The following is a 22,487-nucleotide window of genomic DNA, read 5'->3' on the forward strand; positions in this document are numbered from 1 at the left end:
CATTCCCTAGGGAGCAGCTGCTTGCCGAGCTCCAATTCCCATTGTAGCATTCAGTTTAGAAACACCCCACATGTAGTATGATATACTAGAAACTAGTCCGTAAATTTAATGTACCAATCAAGTGTATACCAATTTCCCCATGTTTTCAAATGGAAAGCACAATAGCTTTCAGCAAAGGAAGGCAAAAATCAGGGATGACCCTGCAGAAAGTCCCTGATCCAACAGGTGCCATTGGTAATATATTTTTATTATGAAATGTTGCGACAGAGGCTGTAGGCCTGACATATTTATTATGAAAAACATAAGTTAAAACCAATAGGCCTTTAAGGAAGGATTGTTATGTGTTAAAGAGTGTAGTAAGTATATTGTGACAGGATGTCACAGATTGCCTTAATAAACGAGGGTGTTGGTGTTGATTACCCCTTGCAACAAACTGGAGGTAGACGATTTGCAATGCGATAATCATCGTAAGACCCTCTTTAGATAATTTGACTGCCAGGCTCTTGGAATAAAAAGAATTAAGAAACATACACACAACCCATCCAGCCACCCCTCCACCCACCTGCTTACTTACCTACCTACCTTAGGGTAAACCTTCTTCTGCCATTGACCTTTTTGAATTTCATTCATACACTGCTCCACCCATTACAGTATGGGGCAAAGGATCAGCCCACTTCAGCCATAGGCACTATATTCTTGTGAGTCGCAGCTTTTTTGTGGATCATATGTGCACATCTGTCTGAAAATGAGTGTGCATCAGTGACAGGGATTTTCTAGGTCCTCTTTCATCCACTTGTTTGCCTTTTATTTAACCTACAGTACGGCAAGAGGTGGTGTTTGCCATTGTGTATTATTGTATCTGAAAGAAACACGTTAGTGATAGATTCCTTACCTTAGAAATTACCCCCAGGCGTCAGACTGGATCTGGAAGATTTTCGTCAGTAGTACTGCGCGCGTGTGTCTGTTGGCGTCGTCGTGCGGCTCCGCGTACGTTGCTGGGGTTGTAGTCCCCAAGATGACGTTTTTGTAGCTACTTAGACACGACCACGCGTGCTGATGTAAGTTCGTTCTTTTTCCGCGCCAGCAAGCGCAGATCCGGAGAGAGCGGTACCCCCAGTCACTTTTTGACTGAGTTATTTTTGTGACTTTTGTCTCTGTTCTTTGAATCTTTGACTCCTGGTGTATAGGGATGCCCCAGTTTTAAGTCTTGAGCGGCTTGTCCCCGCGCGATGTCGGTGACGGACCCGCACCGTGAGAATCTCTACTGCCTGGGGGGCGACCACGACTCCGAGTAGTGCCCCGATTGCCGAGCCATGGCTCCGAAAACTTTGCAGGAGCGATCCCGAAAGTTGCTGGAGGCTAGGGAGTCGGCTCCGCGCCGTTCACGGTCCCGGTTCCATAGGAGGTCAAGGGACCGTTCGCGGAGCTGCCGCAACCATCATCGTTCGTCAAAGTCTTCGCACTCAGAGTCAGGTAAGGCGAAGCACAAGAAGTCGAAGAAGCATTGTCGCTCTTAGCCTTCCCCTAGCCTGTTGCATGACATGGCAGAGGGTGCGGGTGGTGCCACCTTCAGGGCACCGGCGGAGCATGCGCAGTTGCCGACTGCCTACCCGCCCTTTCCGGGTCCGTCGGCGACTCCGGCCCAGCTACAGAATTTCCTGTCAGCCATGGCCTGCCTTTTTGGCCTATCGGGCCCGGCTGGAACGTCTTCAGGCCGCCGCTCCCCCCCCCCCGTTCCGACTGGGGTCCTTGCTCTTCTTTGTTGCCGGCTCTGGCCCCGACGTCATCAACGACTCCGGTCTCGGCGCCGCGAGACCCCCATGGATCCATGCATAGATCCCAGCCGATGTCGGGTGGCCTCGTACGACCTCCACTGACATCTACGGCACCGCTGATGCCGTTCCCACCTTCCACCCCATCAGGAGACGGCGCCGGACCGGAGTCAATCGACACCGATATCGAATTTCTATCCCTTTTTCCATCTGCCTCCCTCTTTTCCACCTGCCCGGCAGGTTGGGGAGGAAGGGGAGGACTGGGAGGGTTTGAGGACCCTCTCGCAGTCCAGTGCGAGTTAGACCCAGACTGGGAAGAGGGTTTGGAGGATGCAGGTGACATGGATTTTACTCCAGAACCTGGCTCACTGTCTCCTTCTACCGTGGCTACGGAGGAGGGTGGCGCATATTCGGTGGTGTTGCGTAGAGCTGCCGAGGCGCTCCACCCCGAGCTCCCGGTGGTGGCCGTCAGGACTAACATCCTGACAGAAGTGCTCCGGCCAGCGTCTTCCTCTATGGAGCCGCTGCTGCCCTTTCATGACACATTTGCAGAGGTTCTTTTGGGCACCTAGTCCAGGCCCAACACAGGGGCTCCTGTGGATAAGAACGTGGCCTGACGACATCGCCTGACCCGGGGTGACCCCATTTTCCTTTCCCATCACCCGACCCCTGAGAGCTTGGTTGTCCAAGCCTCTGCGTCCCCAAGTGCATTCCCTTCCGCACCTCCAGATAGGGAATCCAAGAAACTGGTACAGTTTGAAAAAAAACTTCCGCAAGTTCAGGGCTGCGGTCTGTAAACACTGCATGCCTCTTGGGCCATTATTCCCATTCTGTGTGGGACACAGTTGCGCAGGTGCTGCCTCAGTGTCCGGAGGAGGCCCGGACGGTGCTCTCCCAAGCTATTGCTGAGGGGAGAGACGCAGCCAAGTTCATAATTGGTTGTGGCCGTGACACCGCTGACTCGCTGGGCAGGGCGATTTCCACGACAGTGGTGCTACACCGCTACGCCTGGCTGAGGATAACTGGCTTTTCCGGGGATGTCCAGAACACTCTGATGGACATGCCCTTTGATGACACTCGCCTTTTTGATGACAAGGCAGATAGTGCGTTGGAGCGTTTTAAGGACTCACGGGCTACAGCCATGTCCTTAGGTCTTTCGGCCACGCACACTCCTTCCGCTTCTGCTTTTCGCTCCTTTGGTGGCCAAGGAAGGGGCGCCCAACCACGTTTGTTTCAGAGCCACAGGCCTCATAATTGGTTGTGGCCGTGACACCGCTGACACGCTGGGCAGGGCGATTTCCACGACAGTGGTGCTACACCTCTACGCCTGGCTGAGGATAACTGGCTTTTCCGGGGATGTCCAGAACACTCTGATGGACATGCCCTTTGATGACACTCGCCTTTTTGATGACAAGGCAGATAGTGCGTTGGAGCGTTTTAAGGACTCACGGGCTACAGCCATGTCCTTAGGTCTTTCGGCCACGCACACTCCTTCCGCTTCTGCTTTTCGCTCCTTTGGTGGCCAAGGAAGGGGCGCCCAACCATGTTTGTTTCAGAGCCACAGGCCTGCGCAACAACAGTCTCCGCGCAGCTGAGGATGTGGGACTCGCAGAGGTGGGTCACAGGGCCAGCAGGTGGGTCAGTCCACCACCTCCCCTGCTGCCACTTTCTTCAAACCTTCCTAGTCCGGTGTTTCAGGCCCACCAAATGCCAGTGGGTGGCAGGCTTCACCATCACCTCTCCCACTGGAGCACCAGCACTTCGGACAGGTGGGTTCTGCAGATGGTACGACGGGGCTACTCACTCCCTTTCGAGACCACCGCTCCAGCCATGCCACCTCAGTCCCACCGCATGTCAGGGGATCACTTGGCACTTCTTCAGCAGGAAGTTACGGCCCTCTTGGCCAAGGGGGCCATCAAGCACGTTCTGGCGCCAGAAGTAGGTTGTGGTTGTTACTCCTACTACTTCCTGGTTCCAAAGAAGGGCAAAGGCCTGCGTCCTTTCTTGGACCTTAGAAACGTCAATCACTTCCTCCGGAAGGAGAAGTTCAAGATGCTCACACTTGCTCAAGTCTAGTCTGTCCTAAACCCTCAAGTCTGGTTGGTAGCGTTCGACTTGCAGGACGCTTATGTTCGAGGCATGTGGGCTGCTGAATTTATATCTGTACATAGATCGCCACCTAGTGTTGGGTCCGGATGATTGCACATTGTTGTCCTGGAAGAGTCTTCGAAGTATCACGAGATAGGTGGCTCCTCCCCTGGACTACAGTGTGCATGGGCATCCCCTCCATGCTTAGATTGTTTTTTTTCCGCCATTGGGTTCGGATGTACTTCTTGACTCACGTTTGGAAATTCTTATAGTTCCTCTTTTTTCGAGGCCAAAAGGCCTTAGGGGTGGCGGTATTGTCTTTCGTTCGGTGCCTTTTGCTATTCCAGTTCTTTGAACTCGATGTCGGAAGACTTTTGCCTTCGACGCCAAAGGCCCATCGACGAGCGACAATGGAACGAAGTCCGTTCAAGCGCTGCCCCGTCTGCAACTCAAAATATCCCCACATCGACGTGCATCCGGTGTGCAACAAATGTCTCTCACCGGACCATGATGAGGCCAGTTGCATGGCCTGTTCCAAATTCAGATCCAAGAAAACTCTCCGTCTTCGGCGCGCTGCACGACAGTCGGCGCGAGAATCGGCACCAGACCCAGAAAACATCTTAGGGGGTGACGACGATGAAAATGTTCGAGACGAGGATCCGGAGCACTCGGATCCAGTGTCAGAGCAGGACTCTAACGACCACGAGGACGAGGAACAACTTTACATACATGACGAAGACATCATCGAGGTAGGGGACGACGTACAACCTACCGGAGCCGTCGACGACGACTCCGGTGAAGAGCTTAGCCCAACCGCAGTTGCGGGGACACACATAGACTCTTTCACGGCTCAGGTCGAGGCATCGCCGGAAGGCCTTAGCCAAGATCTTCAACACAGTTCTCTAGTCCCGCTTCAAGGCCCGACTAAGAACGTTACCAAAGAGCCATCGGTCGATAGGCCCCACTCAGTGGAGATATCAAAATCGAAACCGAAACCAAAGGACACGCACTCGAGACCAACGCTAGTTAAAACGGCCGTCGGCTCGAAGACCTCTGACCCTTCCAAGTCAAAGCGTGCGCTCGACCCCTCGGGGACAACAGGGGGCGTAGAGCCGAAGATCGGATCGACCACGCCTGTGTTGACAGTGAAGCGCGTCACGATTCCGTCGACTTCCGGCTCCAAAGATGGCAGCTCTTCCGGGAGCCTCGAGGCCCAGCGGGCCATCGATCCGAAGCTAAAGAAGCCAATGTTGGTCAAGGCCTTCGACCCGAAGGCAAAAGTCGGATCGAAGCACCATACCGCGTCGACGCACGAGGGCGTACCTGCAAAGCAACAACGGCTCGAATCGACACAAGGCCTCATACGCGCTGAACAGTCGAAGTCGGTCGAAGCGAAGACACCGCCTCCATCGAAAACAGTCAGTCCGTCGCCATTGCTTCCGGCGCCGATAAAGTTAGGACTTCCCCCGACAGCGCGGCCTAAAACGGTTCACCATACTCCGGCTGCCGACTCTGCCAAGTCAACATCGGGTGCCGCAACCACTCAGCCTCGGTCACAGGACGTTGTTTTCCAGCCACCGTCCCACGACAACCAGTCGAAATTCTACATCGACTCCGAATCAGGTCGCCTCACTGTTTACCAGTGTAACATCAGGCCTGAAACGCCTATGGAACATTATAGGATACCTCTAAAGAAAAAGAGAGACTCTACCACCTCTCCTGTTCTTTTTGAGCCAATGCCATCATATGATCAGAGCTATGCCTACTCTCCCACACATGTCACTGAAGATGTGGAAGAAGGAGACAATGAGGAACAGTTCAACTATCCCATTGATGCTGATCCAGATGAGTCCCAGCAGTGGGCTGACTGTCGACCCTGACCCCCAAACCACTCCTGATACTCTCTCATATGCTATAAAGCCTTCACCTACTGAAGATACTGCTGCTTTCAACGCACTGATTGAGAGGGCGGCACTTAACCATGACGTGGACATGCACGCTGACCCCATGGAGGAGGACTTTCTTTTTGATACATTCTCCACATCAGAAAGGTCTATAAAAACTCTGCCTATGCTCAAAGTGTGCTCAAACATGCCAGTGACATTTTTAAAGAGCCCACTAAGGCAAGAGTAGTAAACCCAAGAATTAAACGGAAGTACCGGCCTGCGCCCGTGGACCCTACCTACATCAAGGGCCAACTTCTACTGGACTCCTTAGTGGTGGCTAATGCTCGCAAAAGAGCGAACTCTCAGGCTACAGGTGATGCTCCTCCTCCGGACAAAGAATCGAAGATCTTAGAAGCCTCTGGGAAATGTGTAGCAGCTCAAGCTGCCAATATTTGGAGGATCTCCAATACACAGGCCCTGTTAGCAAGATATGACAGGGCACAATATGACACGTTAGAGCAGCTCATGCAACACCTGCCAGAAACTTATAAGGAGGGAGCGGAAATGCTTATACAGGAGGGGAAGTTAATCTCCAACGCGTCCATTAAGTGCGCGTTGGACGCTGCAGACACAGCGGCGAGAGCCATAAACACTAGCGTTATGCTCAGAAGGCATGCCTGGCTACGTATCTCTGGCTTTAAATCTGAAATCCAGACTACCCTCCTCAATCAGCCAGTGAACCCTGACTTCCTGTTTGGTCCAGAGGTGGACACCACTCTTGAGAAGATTAAAAAGGACACTGAAACTGCGAAATCCATGGGAGCTCTGCAGTTTCAGCAGTTTCAGCAGTTCAGGGGCGGTTCCTTTCGTCACTCTGGTAACAGGGGAGCTTCCAGAGGACAGGCGTCGCAACAAGCCCAGTACGCCAAGGGAGGCACACAAACCACCTACAACAAGAACAATAGGGTGGATACCGTGGGAACAGCACCAAGGGCAGAGGACGTGGAACTAATAATACCAGATCCTCCGCCAGTACCAAGCAGTGAAGCCTTATCACTGCCCCCCGACCATATAACACCGGTCGGGGGGAGACTCCAGCAGTTCCTGCTAGTCTGGGAAAGCATTACCACAGACAGGTGGGTGAGACAACTTATACAACGCGGTTACTGTCTAGAACTAACCTCCACTCCACCCAACATACCCCCAAGGCACCGTCCTATGTACGCCGAGCACATGCACTTATTGCAGCAAGAAGTCATATCCATGCTGAAAAAAGGGGCCATAGAACTGGTGCCTTTAGAACAACAGGGAACTAAGGCAAGAGTAGTAAACCCAAGAATTAAACGGAAGTACCGGCCTGCGCCCGTGGACCCTACCTACATCAAGGGCCAACTTCTACTGGACTCCTTAGTGGTGGCTAATGCTCGCAAAAGAGCGAACTCTCAGGCTACAGGTGATGCTCCTCCTCCGGACAAAGAATCGAAGATCTTAGAAGCCTCTGGGAAATGTGTAGCAGCTCAAGCTGCCAATATTTGGAGGATCTCCAATACACAGGCCCTGTTAGCAAGATATGACAGGGCACAATATGACACGTTAGAGCAGCTCATGCAACACCTGCCAGAAACTTATAAGGAGGGAACGGAAATGCTTATACAGGAGGGGAAGTTAATCTCCAACGCGTCCATTAAGTGCGCGTTGGACGCTGCAGACACAGCGGCGAGAGCCATAAACACTAGCGTTATGCTCAGAAGGCATGCCTGGCTACGTATCTCTGGCTTTAAATCTGAAATCCAGACTACCCTCCTCAATCAGCCAGTGAACCCTGACTTCCTGTTTGGTCCAGAGGTGGACACCACTCTTGAGAAGATTAAAAAGGACACTGAAACTGCGAAATCCATGGGAGCTCTGCAGTTTCAGCAGTTTCAGCAGTTCAGGGGCGGTTCCTTTCGTCACTCTGGTAACAGGGGAGCTTCCAGAGGACAGGCGTCGCAACAAGCCCAGTACGCCAAGGGAGGCACACAAACCACCTACAACAAGAACAATAGGGTGGATACCGTGGGAACAGCACCAAGGGCAGAGGACGTGGAACTAATAATACCAGATCCTCCGCCAGTACCAAGCAGTGAAGCCTTATCACTGCCCCCCGACCATATAACACCGGTCGGGGGGAGACTCCAGCAGTTCCTGCTAGTCTGGGAAAGCATTACCACAGACAGGTGGGTGAGACAACTTATACAACGCGGTTACTGTCTAGAACTAACCTCCACTCCACCCAACATACCCCCAAGGCACCGTCCTATGTACGCCGAGCACATGCACTTATTGCAGCAAGAAGTCATATCCATGCTGAAAAAAGGGGCCATAGAACTGGTGCCTTTAGAACAACAGGGAACAGGGGTGTACTCACTGTACTTCTTAATCCCAAAAAAGGACGGGTCTCTCAGGCCCATTCTAGACCTCAGACCTCTAAACCAATACATCCTATCAGAACACTTTCACATGCTCACGTTACAGCAAGTTCTCCCGTTGCTCAGTCAAGGAGACTTCCTAGCAACCCTAGATCTGAAGGATGCCTATTTCCACATTCCCATTCACCCCAGTCACAGGAAATATCTCAGGTTCACCATCAACAACCAGCATTACCAGTTCAAGGTCCTACCTTTTGGGGTCACTACAGCCCCCAGAGTGTTTACAAAGTGCTTGGCAACAGTGGCGGTGCATCTTCGGAGGCAACACATCCATGTCTATCCGTATCAGGACGACTGGCTTGTACAAGCAAAGTCAGCCCCACAGTGTGCCAACCACATGTCACGCACAATCCACCTCCTACACAGTCTAGGATTTTCGCTCAATTACCAAAAGTCCCATCTTCAACCCGCACATGTACAGCAGTACCTAGGCGCAGAAATAAACACGCTCGCTGCCACAGCGCAACCAAACTCAGCGAGGGTCAACAACATGCGGGTGTTGATTCGAAAATTCAAACCACAACACTCACTCTCGGCACAGGTGTTCATGCAACTGATAGGCATGATGGCCTCCTGCATCTTTATAGTCCCTCATGCGAGGCTACACATGCGTCCGCTTCAGGAATGTTTGGCACGCCAATGGAACCAGGCTCAGGGACAGCTAAAAGACCTAGTGTTGGTGACCGGTCGTGCATACAACTCTCTGCATTGGTGGAACACACAAAACCTTTGCAAGGGACGACCGTTCCAAGAGCCGGTACCACAGATAGTGCTGACAATGGACGCATCTCTCCAGGGATGGGGAGCGCATGTCCTCCATTATACAGTACAGGGACTATGGACACCGCAACAGCAGAGGATGCACATCAACCTACTAGAGCTGATGGCAATCTTCATGGCGATGAAGGCATTCAAGTTGAATCTCTGCAACAAAGTCGTGCTGATCCGGACGGACAACATGACTGCGATGTATTACATCCAAAAGCAAGGGGGGACACACTCCACAATTGTCACACCTAGCACAGTGCATGTGGAAGTGGGCGATTCAGAGGAACATGTTTCTCATGGCGGAACACCTCCCAGGCAGGGACTACCAGATGGCGGACCTGCTCAGCAGACACAGCCATCAGATGCACGAGTGGGAGATACATCCCTCAGTGCTCCAACCATATTTCCAGCAGTGGGGTCATCCAGAGATCGACCTATTCGCCACTCACGAAAACGCAAAATGCCGCACCTTCGCCGCCAGGTTCCCACAACCGCAGTCTCAGGGCAATGCAATATGGATGAACTGGTCGAACAGATTTGCGTACGCCTTTCCTCCAGCACCACTCATACTGCTAGTGGCACGCAAACTGAGGCAACACTCCATGACACTCATCCTGGTTGCTCCAACGTGGGCACGGCAGGCGTGGTACACCACGTTCCTGGAACTTTCCGTAGTTCCACACCAGCGCCTAAAACTTACACCCAGTCTCCTCACTCAGAGCCATGGAGACATTCAGCACCCACATCCGCAGCAGTTGAGCCTTGCGATATGGCTCCTGAGGTCATAGAGTTTGGCTACCTGAACCTGCCTCCTGACTGCATGAACATCATAAAAGAGGCTAGGCGACCTACCACCAGAGCCTGCTACGCGGCAAAATGGAAGCGCTTTGTTATCTATTGCTCCAATAATAACATAAATCCACTTGATGCTTCCACGCAGAACATCATCGGTTACTTGCTGCACCTATACAAGTGCAATCTGGCGTATAGTTCCATCAGGATACATTTAGCTGCAATGGCGGCTTATCTTCAAAATAGACAGCACCTATCCCTTTTCAAAGTGCCAGCCATTAAAGCTTTTATGGAGGGACTGAAAAGGGTAATTCCTCCAAGACACCCACCTTCGCCTGTCTGGAACCTCAACATAGTCCTCACCAGGCTCATGGGTCCACCATTTGAACCTCTTCACTCTTGTGAGATACAATTTCTCACATGGAAAGTGGCTTTTCTGGTAGCAATTACGTCGCTACGACGTGTTAGCGAGCTACAAGCCCTCACTATTCAGGAGCCTTTCATTCAGATACATGCTAATAGAGTTGTGCTGCGCACCAACCCTAAATTCATGCCCAAGGTGGTGTCACAGTACCACATTACCCAAACTATTGAACTACCGGTATTCTTCCCAAATCCTGATTCAGTAGCTGACAGGGCACTACACACACTAGATGTTAAACGAGCTCTCCTGTATTACATAGATGGGACTAAAGATTTCAGGAAAACTAAACAACTGTTCGTTGTCTTCTCTCCACAACACAGGGGCAACCCCATCTCTAAATCCGGTATAGCCAGATGGATTGTTAAGTGCATCCAAATCTGTTATCAAAAGGCTAAACGCACGTTAACAGTTCCCCCAAGAGCGCATTCCACACGCAAGTTGGGGGCATCCATGGCTTTCCTAGGTAACATCCCTCTAGAGGACATATGTAGAGCAGCCACATGGACCACCATACACACATTCACCAAACATTCCTGCGTGGATGTACACTCAAAACAGCAAGCTGCTGTAGGTCAGGCTGTTCTCAAAACTCTCTTTCAGACTGCTGCAGCTGTCACAGGCAACCGCGACTAGGGAGGGTACTACTATTTATTCTATGCACAGATATAAATTCAGCAGCCCACATGCCTCGAACGGAATATGCTACTTACCAGTATGCATCTGTTCTTGGCATGTAGGGCTGCTGACATTTATATCGCCCGCCCTCCTCCCCGGTGCCTGTCGCAGCTGTGGCACTCAGAATTAATTTGGTTATTCTCATGCATGGTCATCACTTACTACATCACACTCCATCTCTGCCACAATGGCGAAAAACAATCTGAGCATGGAGGCGATGCCCATGCGCACTGTAGTCCAGGGGAGGAGCCACCTATCTCGTGATACTTCGAAGACTCTTCCAGGACAACAATGTGCAATCATCCGGACCCAACACTAGGCGGCGATCTATGCACAGATATAAATGTCAGCAGCCCTACATGCCAAGAACAGATGCATACTGGTAAGTAGCATATTCCTTTCATATCCCCGTCCTGCCGGCCCACCTGCGTTACCTGCGGTTCACAGTAAGCTACGAGCATTTTCAGTTCACTGTGCTACCTTTTGGCCTTACCAGCGCCCCTCGAGTGTTCACGAAGGTGATGGCGGTGGTCGCAGTTCATCTGCGCAGATCAGGGGTTTCAGTCTTCCTCTATCTTGAGGACTGGCTATTGAAGGCGGGCTCTCCCCAGGCAGTCGTCTCCCCCCTCTAGACTACGGCCGACCTCCTGCATTTGCTGGGGTTCTCCATCAACATGACGAAATCACACGTGATTCCCTCTCAGAAGCTCCTTTTCATTGGAGCAGTTCTGGACATGGCGCAGTTTCGGGTTTATCCTCCCGAACAGCGAGTCTGGGACATTCGGGCTATGATTCCGATCTTTCAGCCCTTGTCCTGGGTTTCGGTTAGGATGATCTTGAGGCTGCTGGGCCTAATGGCCTCCTGCATCCTGCTCACCAATCATGCCAAATGGCATGTGCGGGCTCTGCAGTGGAACATGAAGTTCCAGTGGGTGCAGCATCAAGGGGACCTGTCCGAGTACATCCAGACATCAGAGGGCACTGCGCAACAGCTGCAGTGGTGGCTCAGGAACCAATGTTGGGTCAGTGGCAGATCCCTCTCCCTTCCCCAACTGGAGCACACAGTGGTGACGGATGCGTCCCTCCTGGGATGGAGTGGCCACATGGGAGAGGCGGAGATCAGAGGCCCCTGGTCTCCGGTGGAGTCCAGGCTCCATATCAGTTTTCTGGAGCTCCGGGCGATCCTACTTGCACTGAAAGCATTCCTTCCCTCTGTCAAAGGGAGAGTAGTGCAGGTGTTCACAGACAACACCACCGCCATGTGGTATTGCAACAAGCAAGGCGGGGTGGGGTCGTGGACCCTATGTCAGGAGGCTTTGCGTCTCTAGACATGGCTGGAACGTCCATGCATTTCCTTGACGGTTCAACGCTTGGCAGGTTCTTTGAACGCCAGGGCGGACGAACTCAGCCGCAGGTGCATGATGGATCACAAATGGCGTCTTTACTGGGAGGTAAAGCAAGGTCTCTTTCAACAGTGGGGAGAGCCTTGGTTAGATCTATTCACCACCGAAGAGAACGCACAGTGACATCACTTCTGCGCGTTTGAGTTTCCAAGGCGGCACTCGCTCTGCAACGCTTTTCGTCACGAGTGGAGCTGCGGTCTATTGTATGCCTTGCCGCCTATACCACATCTACCCAGAGTATTGAAGAAGATCAGGCGCAACCGGGCGCAAGTCATTCTTGTGGCCCCGGACTGGGCTCGAAGAGTTTGGTATCCCGAGCTACTCGGTATGAGCATGGACTCCCCGATCTGACTGCCTCTTCGGAAGGATCTTCTGTCACAGCAGTAGGGGACGGTCCTCCACTCGAACCTGTCCAGCCTCCACCTATATGCATGGAGAGTGACCGGCTACAGTTGATTCCTTTTGACTTGCCTCCTGAAGTCTGTGATATCATTCTGGCAGCCAGGCGTCCCTCCACTAAATTGGTATACGCCTGCAGGTGGAACAAATTTGTGGCATGGTGCACAGCAAAGGCTGTGGATCCACTTTCTGCCCCTCTTCCAGAAGTCCTTTTGTTCCTTATTTCTCTAGCCCAGCAGGGCTCTGCTCTGGGCACTATTAAGAGCTATCTTTATGCACTTTCAGCCTTTCTCGGGCTCCCTGACCAGCACTCTTTTCAAGTCCCCTGTTGTGAATAGATTTCTCGAAGGCATTACTCACCTTTTCCCTCCTATTCCGTTTGTGATGCCGCAGTGGGACTTGAATCTGGTTCTTACCTATTTGATGTGTGCTCCCTTTGAGCCGCTTCACAACTGTCCTCTTCATTTATTGACTTTGAAGACTGCTTTCCTGGTTGCCATCGCCTCTGCTAGACGCATGAGTGAGCTCCAGGCTCATTCCTGTAAGCCTCCTTTTCTGTCGGTCCTTCCGTACAAGGTTGTGCTTCACACTCGTCCTTCCTACTTGCCAAAGGTTGTCACTGCCTTCCACATCGGGCAAACTATCACCATGCCCACTTTCTTTCCGCCTCTGCACCCTTCCAGAGAGGAAGAGAGGCACCACCATCTGGACCCAAAACGTGCACTCTCATTTTACCTGAATCGCACACAACAGTTCCGAGTGGATGACCAGCTCTTTGTTGACTACACGGGTGCCAAGAAAGGCCGGGCTGTACACAAGAGGACTATCTCCCGCTGGGTAGTCTTGTGTGTCAAGGCCTGTTATTCTCTGGCTAAAAAAGAACCTCCAATGGGGTTGCGCGCCCATTTTACCAGGGCGACAGCAGCTACTACTGCATTGGGACGTGGTGTCCCTCTGCATTATTGCCTTGACAGTCAAGTCCGGAGAGACGGCTTCTTTGGACATTCTGTTCTCAGTGACTTTCTGGTGTGATCTTGGTTTTCAGATCCACCACCGGGGTTGGTATTGCTGGGATATCTATTGTAAGGTAAGGAATCTATCACTAAGGTTTTTCTTTCAGATGAACAAGTTACTTAGCTTCGGTAACAATATATCTGTAAGAAAAGAAACATTAGTTAGTGATAGATTTCTTACTGCCCCACCCATCCTCCTCGTTCTGCGAACTGATTTCTATGGTTAAGGTCATCCCTTTCAGGGCCCTAGTTTCAATGCACCAGTGGTCAGTATCTTGAATGGCTCTGCGTTTCTGACGTGGAAAGTCGTGTATAGAACTGACGTCAGCGCGCGTGGGCGCATCTAAGTAGCACCAGTGACGTCACCTTGGCGACTACGACACCAGCGACGTACGCGGAGCCGCACGAATACGCCTACCGACGCGCAGGGGTACTGCTGAGGAAAACTTTCCGAATCCAGTCTGATGCCTAGGGGTAGTTTCTAAGGTAAGGAATCTATCACTAACTAAAGTTTCTTACAGATATATTGTTACCGAAGAAATGTAACCTGTCCTTTAATGTTAAGAAATGGCCATGCTTCAAAACATGGAGGCCATGGTGAAACTTTAGAATGTCTATTTTTTATTATGCAATTCTATTTCTGCAATTGCAAGCGGGCACCATGTTAATTTTTATTTGTTATTGCAAACTTGGGCCTACCACATTTGGTCGGTATGTTTTTTTATGTGCTTTTACGCTCATAATTTATCTTAGGTGTTATACTGTGGATGGGTAGGTGAGTGAAAGCAACCAAGAGTTAGTGGGAGGATATATGAGTGCAGGAATGAGTGACTGGGGTCGTGTGTGATGTCTAATAGCATACTTTAAATTACCAGTGGATGAAGAGGCCTTTTCATGTATAAGTCCGGTTCTTTGGATGTGCATATGCTTGTTGTAAAACCAAATCTACCTTACTGTCAAAAGCAAACTGGGAAAAAAGCGACATAATATTGATGGAATCGGTGCTTTTTTAGTAAAGTTTAAACCTTACAATCAGCACGTTTTAATCCCTAGTAAGTGGGTTTTAGAACAGTCCGCGCCACATGTTCCTTTCGCTTCTGGAAAGATACGCTCCAACACATGGGCTCGACAGAAGAGGAATTCAAGTGAAAACAGTTGGAAACATTTCCAAATGGGAAATTTGTATGTGCTTTGTAAAGGGTAATATTCCTTGAAAAATGTCTCTCGCTGCGATAAGTGAGCGTTTAACCTGCCATTAGCTCTGTAAATCACGTAAGGGAATGTTGACTAATGCAGCCGTGCAATTTAGCGAGTGTGTAATCGAAGAACGCCAATTTTCTTTTTGTTTGGTGAAAATACTGCTTTTGTTGACCTGTCTTCTTTTGTGAGCGGCCTAGTCATTAAACAGTCTTTTCTCCTTTTTCCAGACCGCTTCTGTTCCAAACAAACGAACACATTGCCAGTAGCCCTGCAATTGGGGATATTATTCCATACAGCACCATTCTTCAGTTTCTGTTCACAAGGGCGCCTCCTGAATTAAAGTCACCTTATCAGGTAAACGGCAATTATTAACTCTTACAAGCAACAGCAGCCTAAATCCGGTCAGCTTGCTGAGAAGCGAGTTAAGCCACTCAGTGGCCGAATGTACATACTGAAGGAATCTACATGCATGCTGCAAGTCACAGATTGGAATGTACGATCACGTCTGTTTTTTATTAATATTATGATATTAACAGCTATGTGAACAAGAGGAACTTTAAGCAAGCGATACACAATATATATATATATGTATATTTATATATTGAAACAAGATTTTTGATTAACGTAGAAACAAAGGCAAGCTATTTCTTGTGCTAACACTGGGAAATATGATTGATTATACCGTTGAATGCGTGAGAATGATGTCCGGCAAAGGATTTAAAAATTCAGATCCTTGGAAATTTGACTCAGCCTTTCAACTGTCAGCACTAAATCTAGCATCAAATCCAGTCCTGTAGCAGCGAAATGTTTCCCTCTTAAGTGCTGTAGATAAGTGCTGATGCGCGTTGGACAGAATGGTAACCACACTCTTATGGGCTGGTTTCCAACCTAGGGTTGAAGTGGCGCCACTGAAGCTCCCAGACAAGGGGTAGAGGGGGATCAGGTATGTCACCACTTGATGTCGAGCTCTGTCACCACTTGATGTCGAGCTCTGTCTACTGCTTAGCGTCCCTGCTCTAGCACTTGCTGCAGTGCCTGGATCTGTCCCCCAGCAGGGAGCGACAAATATTGTAGGAATGCCATGGGGGGAGGGGGTGATCTTCACTGGCCAAGTTTGTTATGAAAAAGGGTGGGAGCAGAACAGGGAATTGTTAATTTGATTAAAGTCCCAGGTCTGGCAGAGAACCGGGCCGAGAACCACAGGTGACAGTCCAGCTGTGAAGGAGGCCGAGCTGTCGAACCGCCTTTAGTTTGTGACTCTTCAGCGACAGCCCTGCCTTTTGTGAGGCACTGGGTACAGTAATAACATTATTGGGGGGTTTCAATCCTGGAGGGAGGTTCTTAATGTCCTCTGAATCCCAAGAGCGATTTAGAATGTCTCTGGGGCAGTTTTTGTTCTTTTCCCCGGCTCGTGGGAGATAGGAGACAGTCCTGGGATGGACTGATGCCGAAGCTGCGCGACTCAACCACTCTGTCAGAACTACATGCGCTGATTGAGGGGAGCAGACCATTGCCCTCATTGTACTCAATGATATGTAGTGATCGAACCACCCTACTACTCCACACTGAAGATGAAGGCCGAATAGGAAAGGGACCTGGGGAACCAATGCCTGAGGGGCCTGGTGATGAATTGTACACTATATTAGCTACTAGTAATGCTAGATTCTGTTACACACAATTAAATTTACACAAAAGAGTGTGCAATACAATAAGGATCCTTTCTCATATAATCTCGATTAACATAGGTGACGGTAGAAGATGCCAGACATGGCAGGCACATTTCACACATCTGCTGTGGCAGTACACAGTGGTGGGTGAGCTAATATTGGGGTAGAGGCAATATGGTTGACATGTCATTGATTGGATTGCAGAAATGGGTGTGGCGGCGTCAGCGACAAATGAAGAATGCAAATAATGTACTGTTTCCTAATGTTCAGTTCAGGAATCCAAAATTCGGATGTCACAGGACCTCTGACACGTGTCTGGGGAAATTCATCCTTTATAGAAGAGGAAACATCACCCATAATAGTGTCAAGCTTCATCATCGGCATCCTCTCCCTATCCTGGTAGGTCATTGCCACCAGGACAGACTCGACCTCCTCGAAGACTGTAATGGAAAGAGGGAGTTCTTAGATAAAAACTACTGGACAAAAAGAGGCGATCCAGATTAACTAAAAATACCTCAGTGTTCCAAGGTTATTACCTTTATTCAAGAGGACACCGGGCAGATCTAAAACCAATTGCGCACGGTATGTTAAGAACAATGGCTCAGCCCCGTCTACAGTCTGACAACATACTTCTGGCCCTTGCTGGTTGCCTAAACGGTTTGTGGCATTCTTTAGGGCTAATGAATCACTAAAACTAGTTGCTGTGGCTCTACTAGTGACTGGCACATCTTTTGTTGAGGCTTCACTCCTGCTCCAAGTAGGGTAAGTTAAACTATGGACCTTTTCAGTTTACCCTTTTACTGGCAAATAAAGGTAAAGTTATACGCTGGTTAAAAGATACAGGTTCCTCATATGAGGATTAAAGAAGAGACCTAAAGGAACAGCTGTTGGCAGAGAAGCTGAGATCGGTCAAGTAAAGATCAGGTGAAAAAGCACAAGAAAGTATATCCATATGGAGAGACTTGTATGATATCTTATGCGCTGATCAATCAAACAATTAGGGGGTTATAAAGCACAACTACTCACCCACAAGGGTCTCAAGTACCTGGGGAGACGGGTCAGTTGAGTGCTAGGGTCATTCGAAGAGCCAGGTTGAGGTCATTCCTGAACTGGGACAGTGTGGGGGTTTTCCGGAGGTGGAGAGGGAGGTCGTTCAAGGTCTTGGGTGTGAGGTAGGAGAAGGACTTTTCTCCCATTCTGGTCTTGTAGATGCATAGGATGGTGGCCAGAGAGAGGTCAGCTTATCGCAGGTGTCTCTTATGTGCGTGGAAGGGGAGGTGGCCGTTTAGGTATGCTGGGCCGATGTTGTGGAGGGCCTTCTAAGTGTGAGGGAGGAGCTTGACGGTTATTCTTCTTTAGATGGGGAGCCAGTGGAGATCACGGAGGTGTTGGGTGATGTGGTGATAGCGGGGGGTGTCTAGTACCAGTCTGGCAGCGGCGTTCTAGACGGTTTGGAGCTTGGGAAGTAGTTTCTTATTGAATCCGGCATACAGAGCTTTGCCGTAGTCCAGTCTGCTACTAATGGGGTCGTGCATGACCGTTTTTCTGTATTCGGGTGGGATCCATCAGAACGTTTTTCGGAGTATGCGTAGGGTGTTAAAGCAGGCCGAGGATACAGCATTGATATGGCGGTTCATCATGTGTGCTGAGTCTAGTATGATTATTTACAACAAGGGGTGGTGATGGACAGAGTCTCTGAATTAAGCAGAGTACTCTCACCCAGTCAAGAGATCAGGGCTAGATCCAACACCGTTTTTTAGCTCATTGCACCATCCCAGTTTCAGAACCTGGCTGTATGCAAATTAGTCTGTCCCTGGCCCAGTGCATCATGGGAACAGGGCAGACCAGACTACAAAAGCCAATTCTTACACTGGGAAGGAAACAAGCTTCCGGGGACCTGATTAACTCAGATACTCTGTCCATCACCACCCCCTTTATGAAATTATTTTGGCCACCATAAGTGTGGAAGGGTATGCTCAGACAGGAGTCCCTTGCTCACTGCACCATCAGGATTCAAGCAAGCCGGGCCGAAGACGGCTGTAATGCCAGAAACCGGTCCCCGGAAGCTTGTTTCCTTTCCAGTGAAGAATTGGCTTGGTAGTTTGGTCTGCCCTGTTCCCATGATGCACTGGGCCAGGGACAGACTAATTTGCATATAGCCAGGTTCTGAACTGGGATGGTGCAGTGAGCTAAAAAACGGTGATGGATCAAGCCCTGATCTGTTGACTGGGTAGGAGTGTTCTGATTAACTCAGATACTCTGTCCATCACCACCCCCTTTTTGAAATTATTTTGGCCACCATAAGTGTGGAAGGGTATGCTCAGACATGAGTCCCTTGCTCACTGCACCATCAGGATTCAAGCAAGCCGGGCCGAAGACGGCTGTAATGCCAGAAACCGGTCCCCGGAAGCTTGTTTCCTTTCCAGTGAAGAATTGGCTTGGTAGTTTGGTCTGCCCTGTTCCCATGATGCACTGGGCCAGGGACAGACTAATTTGCATATAGCCAGGTTCTGAACTGGGATGGTGCAGTGAGCTAAAAAACGGTGATGGATCAAGCCCTGATCTGTTGACTGGGTAGGAGTGTTCTGATTAACTCAGATACTCTGTCCATCACCACCCCCTTTTTGAAATGAGTCTAGTATGATGCTATGCTGATGAGATGATAACATAGCAAAAAATTCAGACAACACAATTTGTTGGGCTGCATTCTGTGGTTGCCAGGATGCCATTGGTTAATGAATAACTTGTTTCTGAGACAGTACTGTCCCTTTTCTCTGTCATAATTGTACTGAAGTGAAATGCTGCCAGCGTTCACAGTTTCGAACTGTTCTATATAATCAATAAACTTGGTTATACTTTTTTTTAATGTGTATGAGAGTCAAAGGCAGATCTAGTGTTGGAAATTCTGCTTTTCAAAGAGCGATAGCCAACTGAGAGACAACCAGATTTACAATTTATCATCAGGCGCACATATAGAGCTAAGTTACCTAAGAGGGTTAAATATTGAGTTGAAAATAGAAAGGGAGGGGAAAGTTAAGGAATTAATTTAAACATGATGCTTAGACAGTAATTCTTTAAACAGCAATGTACTGGAAACATTTGTATGTTTATATGGTATGGCAAAGTAAGAAGGACCAAAGAGAATCCCAATAGAGAAGTTAACGGCTAAGTCTAATTCAAAAGGTAAATGGAGGAAGACAAAAATAGACGGAAGAATAAGTAATATAGCCGCAAAAGAATCAACGCCTAAAACTCAGTTTGGCTGACAAAAACCCTAGCAACAGTGGGGTGTTTTGATATCAGCTGAAAACTGCAGGTATTAGACCCTTCACAAATGTGTCGCTTGAAGGATGGAGAAGAGTCCAAATGCCAGCTCAGATCTGAAGGCAGCGTTTAATATTATGAACTACGAAGGACAGAATACATGGACCAAGCTGTCAAATTCAAACGAATGCCAGGAAGAACACGATATCAATCTTGGATGGACTAATGTGAAGAGGATGCTTACCCGTCCACGCCTGAACATCTGTGTGGGACCAGGCGGAGATCGTGAGAAGAGGTTGACGGTTCAAGCACCCCTTCTGTGTAAAGCATACGCCATGCTTTACAAAGGGGAGCATAAATGTGTATTTACACACTTTTTTCAATAAATAATTTACCCCTGTCCTTCCCAGATACCAGCCCCTGGAGGTCAGATCATTTTAATGCTCAGTGGGTAGTTTAGTCTGTGTTCAAACTGTGGGGTTGTTTTTCTTATTATTTAGTGATAGTTTATGAAACCCAACCACAAATCACCCCTAATATCAAACCGTTTTCATAAAAACGTATAGTTCGTAGTGAAAACATTCAAACTAACATCAATATTGGAGGGGCCCTGGCTGGCAAGAAAGGCGAATGGAGGTGAGCCTCTGCGGCTCTACCAGGGCATTGTCTTATCCTGTGTAGATCCTGCTAGGCCACCACCGTTAGGTCTATGAAACTGCATGAATACATGGACGGATGCTGTTAAATAATAATGATGAGCTACCTGGCTAGGCAATGTCAGGCTCCCAGAGCCCTAGGCTCCTTACTCAGTAGTAGTGGGGGTGGGGGGGGGCAGATGGATGCAAGAGATGCCACAGGGGAGTGAGAAGCAGTGGGGAGAAACCATAGAAAACACTAAGAAAGGCTGCCATTGTGGGGAACCCAGTGATATGAAGACTGTGTCATTACTGACTTGGCTGTGGCAGCCTACTGCCATGACTGGGCCAGGAAGGGTATGTGTTCCACCAAGCAGAAAGACGAGAGAAGCTGGAGGCTTCGAAAGACTGGAGGAGAGGCTGCCGCTGTGAGGACTTCAGCAGCCTGAAACCAACTGTGGGGCTGACCCGCCTGTAGTGGCCCAAGGCCCGAAATCTGCCAGTGCCTGGAAGGAAACCTGCCCCTAGCTGGGGATGATAGCACTGGTGCCTTGGGGGTGGGGGCACAGCTCCAGATCTGGGGATGGGATTGAGACACAGCAAAGCCAAACTTTCAAAGGGGAGCCTCTCCATGGATTGGCTCCAGAATTCTTGCTACCCTTCTTTGTCTCTGTGGGGTTGAGCATTCCCGGCCAGGTGCAGTTTGAAAAGTAATTAGCATTTGCAGATTCTACCCCACCCTTCCCTTTCCCAGGAGCAGGCCTAATCACTGGTAAATACCCCATTGTCTGAGAGGACCTTTGATCCCCGGCTCATCAACTTAGTTTTTAACAAACGCCAGACTAATTAGGAGCTGAATCAGAGAAAAATGATGAATTTTGGAGTGCCTGAAGCAGTGCGGATATGTGGAAATTAATTTAATATTTGCACTCAAAGTCCGAATTTAACATAAAAGTGGTGTATCAATCTAGTTGCCTGGCCTTTTGGGGTAGATTTCACGCATAGTGTACAATACAGTGAAGCGCATGCAGACTTTTCGGTAAGTCGCAAAAGATGTTCATACTCAAACTACGAATGCTCGCACATGAGGCCTGCAGAGGTCAGTACAATACATGAAGGGTCCTCCGTGACAATCTTCCTGTGTACAGCTACCGGGCTGAGTTACATGGTGGTGTCACACTCTCAACCCACACTTGTGTGTGCACGTGTTTATCTACAACCAGTCCAGTGCCTCTTATCCAAACTGCACAATAGTAGAACTTTCTTAAAATTCAGACACTGGTGGTTAGCACTCCAATCCATTTCAGCACAGTTTACAGTGCACAAGACTCACAGCCGAAGTCCAAAAACTGGGTAATTCCAAAAGTGAAAACTCCAAGGGCATAAAATGGGTCGGAACCCATTTCTTACAGATATTGTCAGAGGTAGTGGGAATGGAAGCAGGAGAGTCAGATAGGAAGTTAGCTATACTGAGACACAACAAATTCTTTAGACACTATTGTAATTTGGGGGTGATGATAATCAATATGATGTTGCACTAAAATGGAGAAGCCCAGATTCACCTGAGACAAACCCCCTGCCATGAGAGCATGGATTGCTGCATGGCAACTGTTAGGGTGTTCTTTAACAGTAGGGAATGCCCCATAAAGATTTGGGATCCATGGTTCCTACTTAGACGAGTACTGGACAATTGTGTTTCCATTGCCTTTCCTCAGCTTTTCTTATGTTTAGCTGTAGAGTGGAATCACATTTAGGAATATCACCTGTACATAATAGAGCGGCTGCTGAATCATATCCTTGAGATTATACTAAACATATATCATCCAAGGTTTCATAGATTGCACAGTCACTCTAGGAGGCCAATTATTTTGTTTGGACGATTGTTTTGATATGTCTAAAAAGCAAATAAAATGATGGTAAAACTCAAAACCTACTGAAGGTTCCATTGACTGTTAAACATTTCCATTGTTTTTTTGTTGTTTCAATGGTCTGCTGCATACGTAAAGGGATAAATGTACTCTAACACTTTCCTG

The 22,487-nt window shown here is 49.2% G+C and overlaps 1 protein-coding gene across 1 annotated transcript in view; it reads left to right on the plus strand.

Moving 5' to 3' along the window:
• COG5 (component of oligomeric golgi complex 5) overlaps positions 1-22,487 on the plus strand; it is a 1,467,851-nt gene that overhangs the window by 1,379,012 nt on the left and 66,352 nt on the right. The window contains exon 20 of the mRNA XM_078680311.1: positions 15,116-15,242. Coding sequence (XP_078536437.1) covers positions 15,116-15,242 — 127 coding nt within the window. The remainder of the gene's footprint in view (positions 1-15,115; positions 15,243-22,487) is intronic.

The sequence above is a fragment of the Lissotriton helveticus genome, chromosome 1_1, assembly GCF_964261635.1.
Source record: "Lissotriton helveticus chromosome 1_1, aLisHel1.1, whole genome shotgun sequence".
Classification (NCBI taxonomy): domain Eukaryota; kingdom Metazoa; phylum Chordata; class Amphibia; order Caudata; family Salamandridae; genus Lissotriton; species Lissotriton helveticus.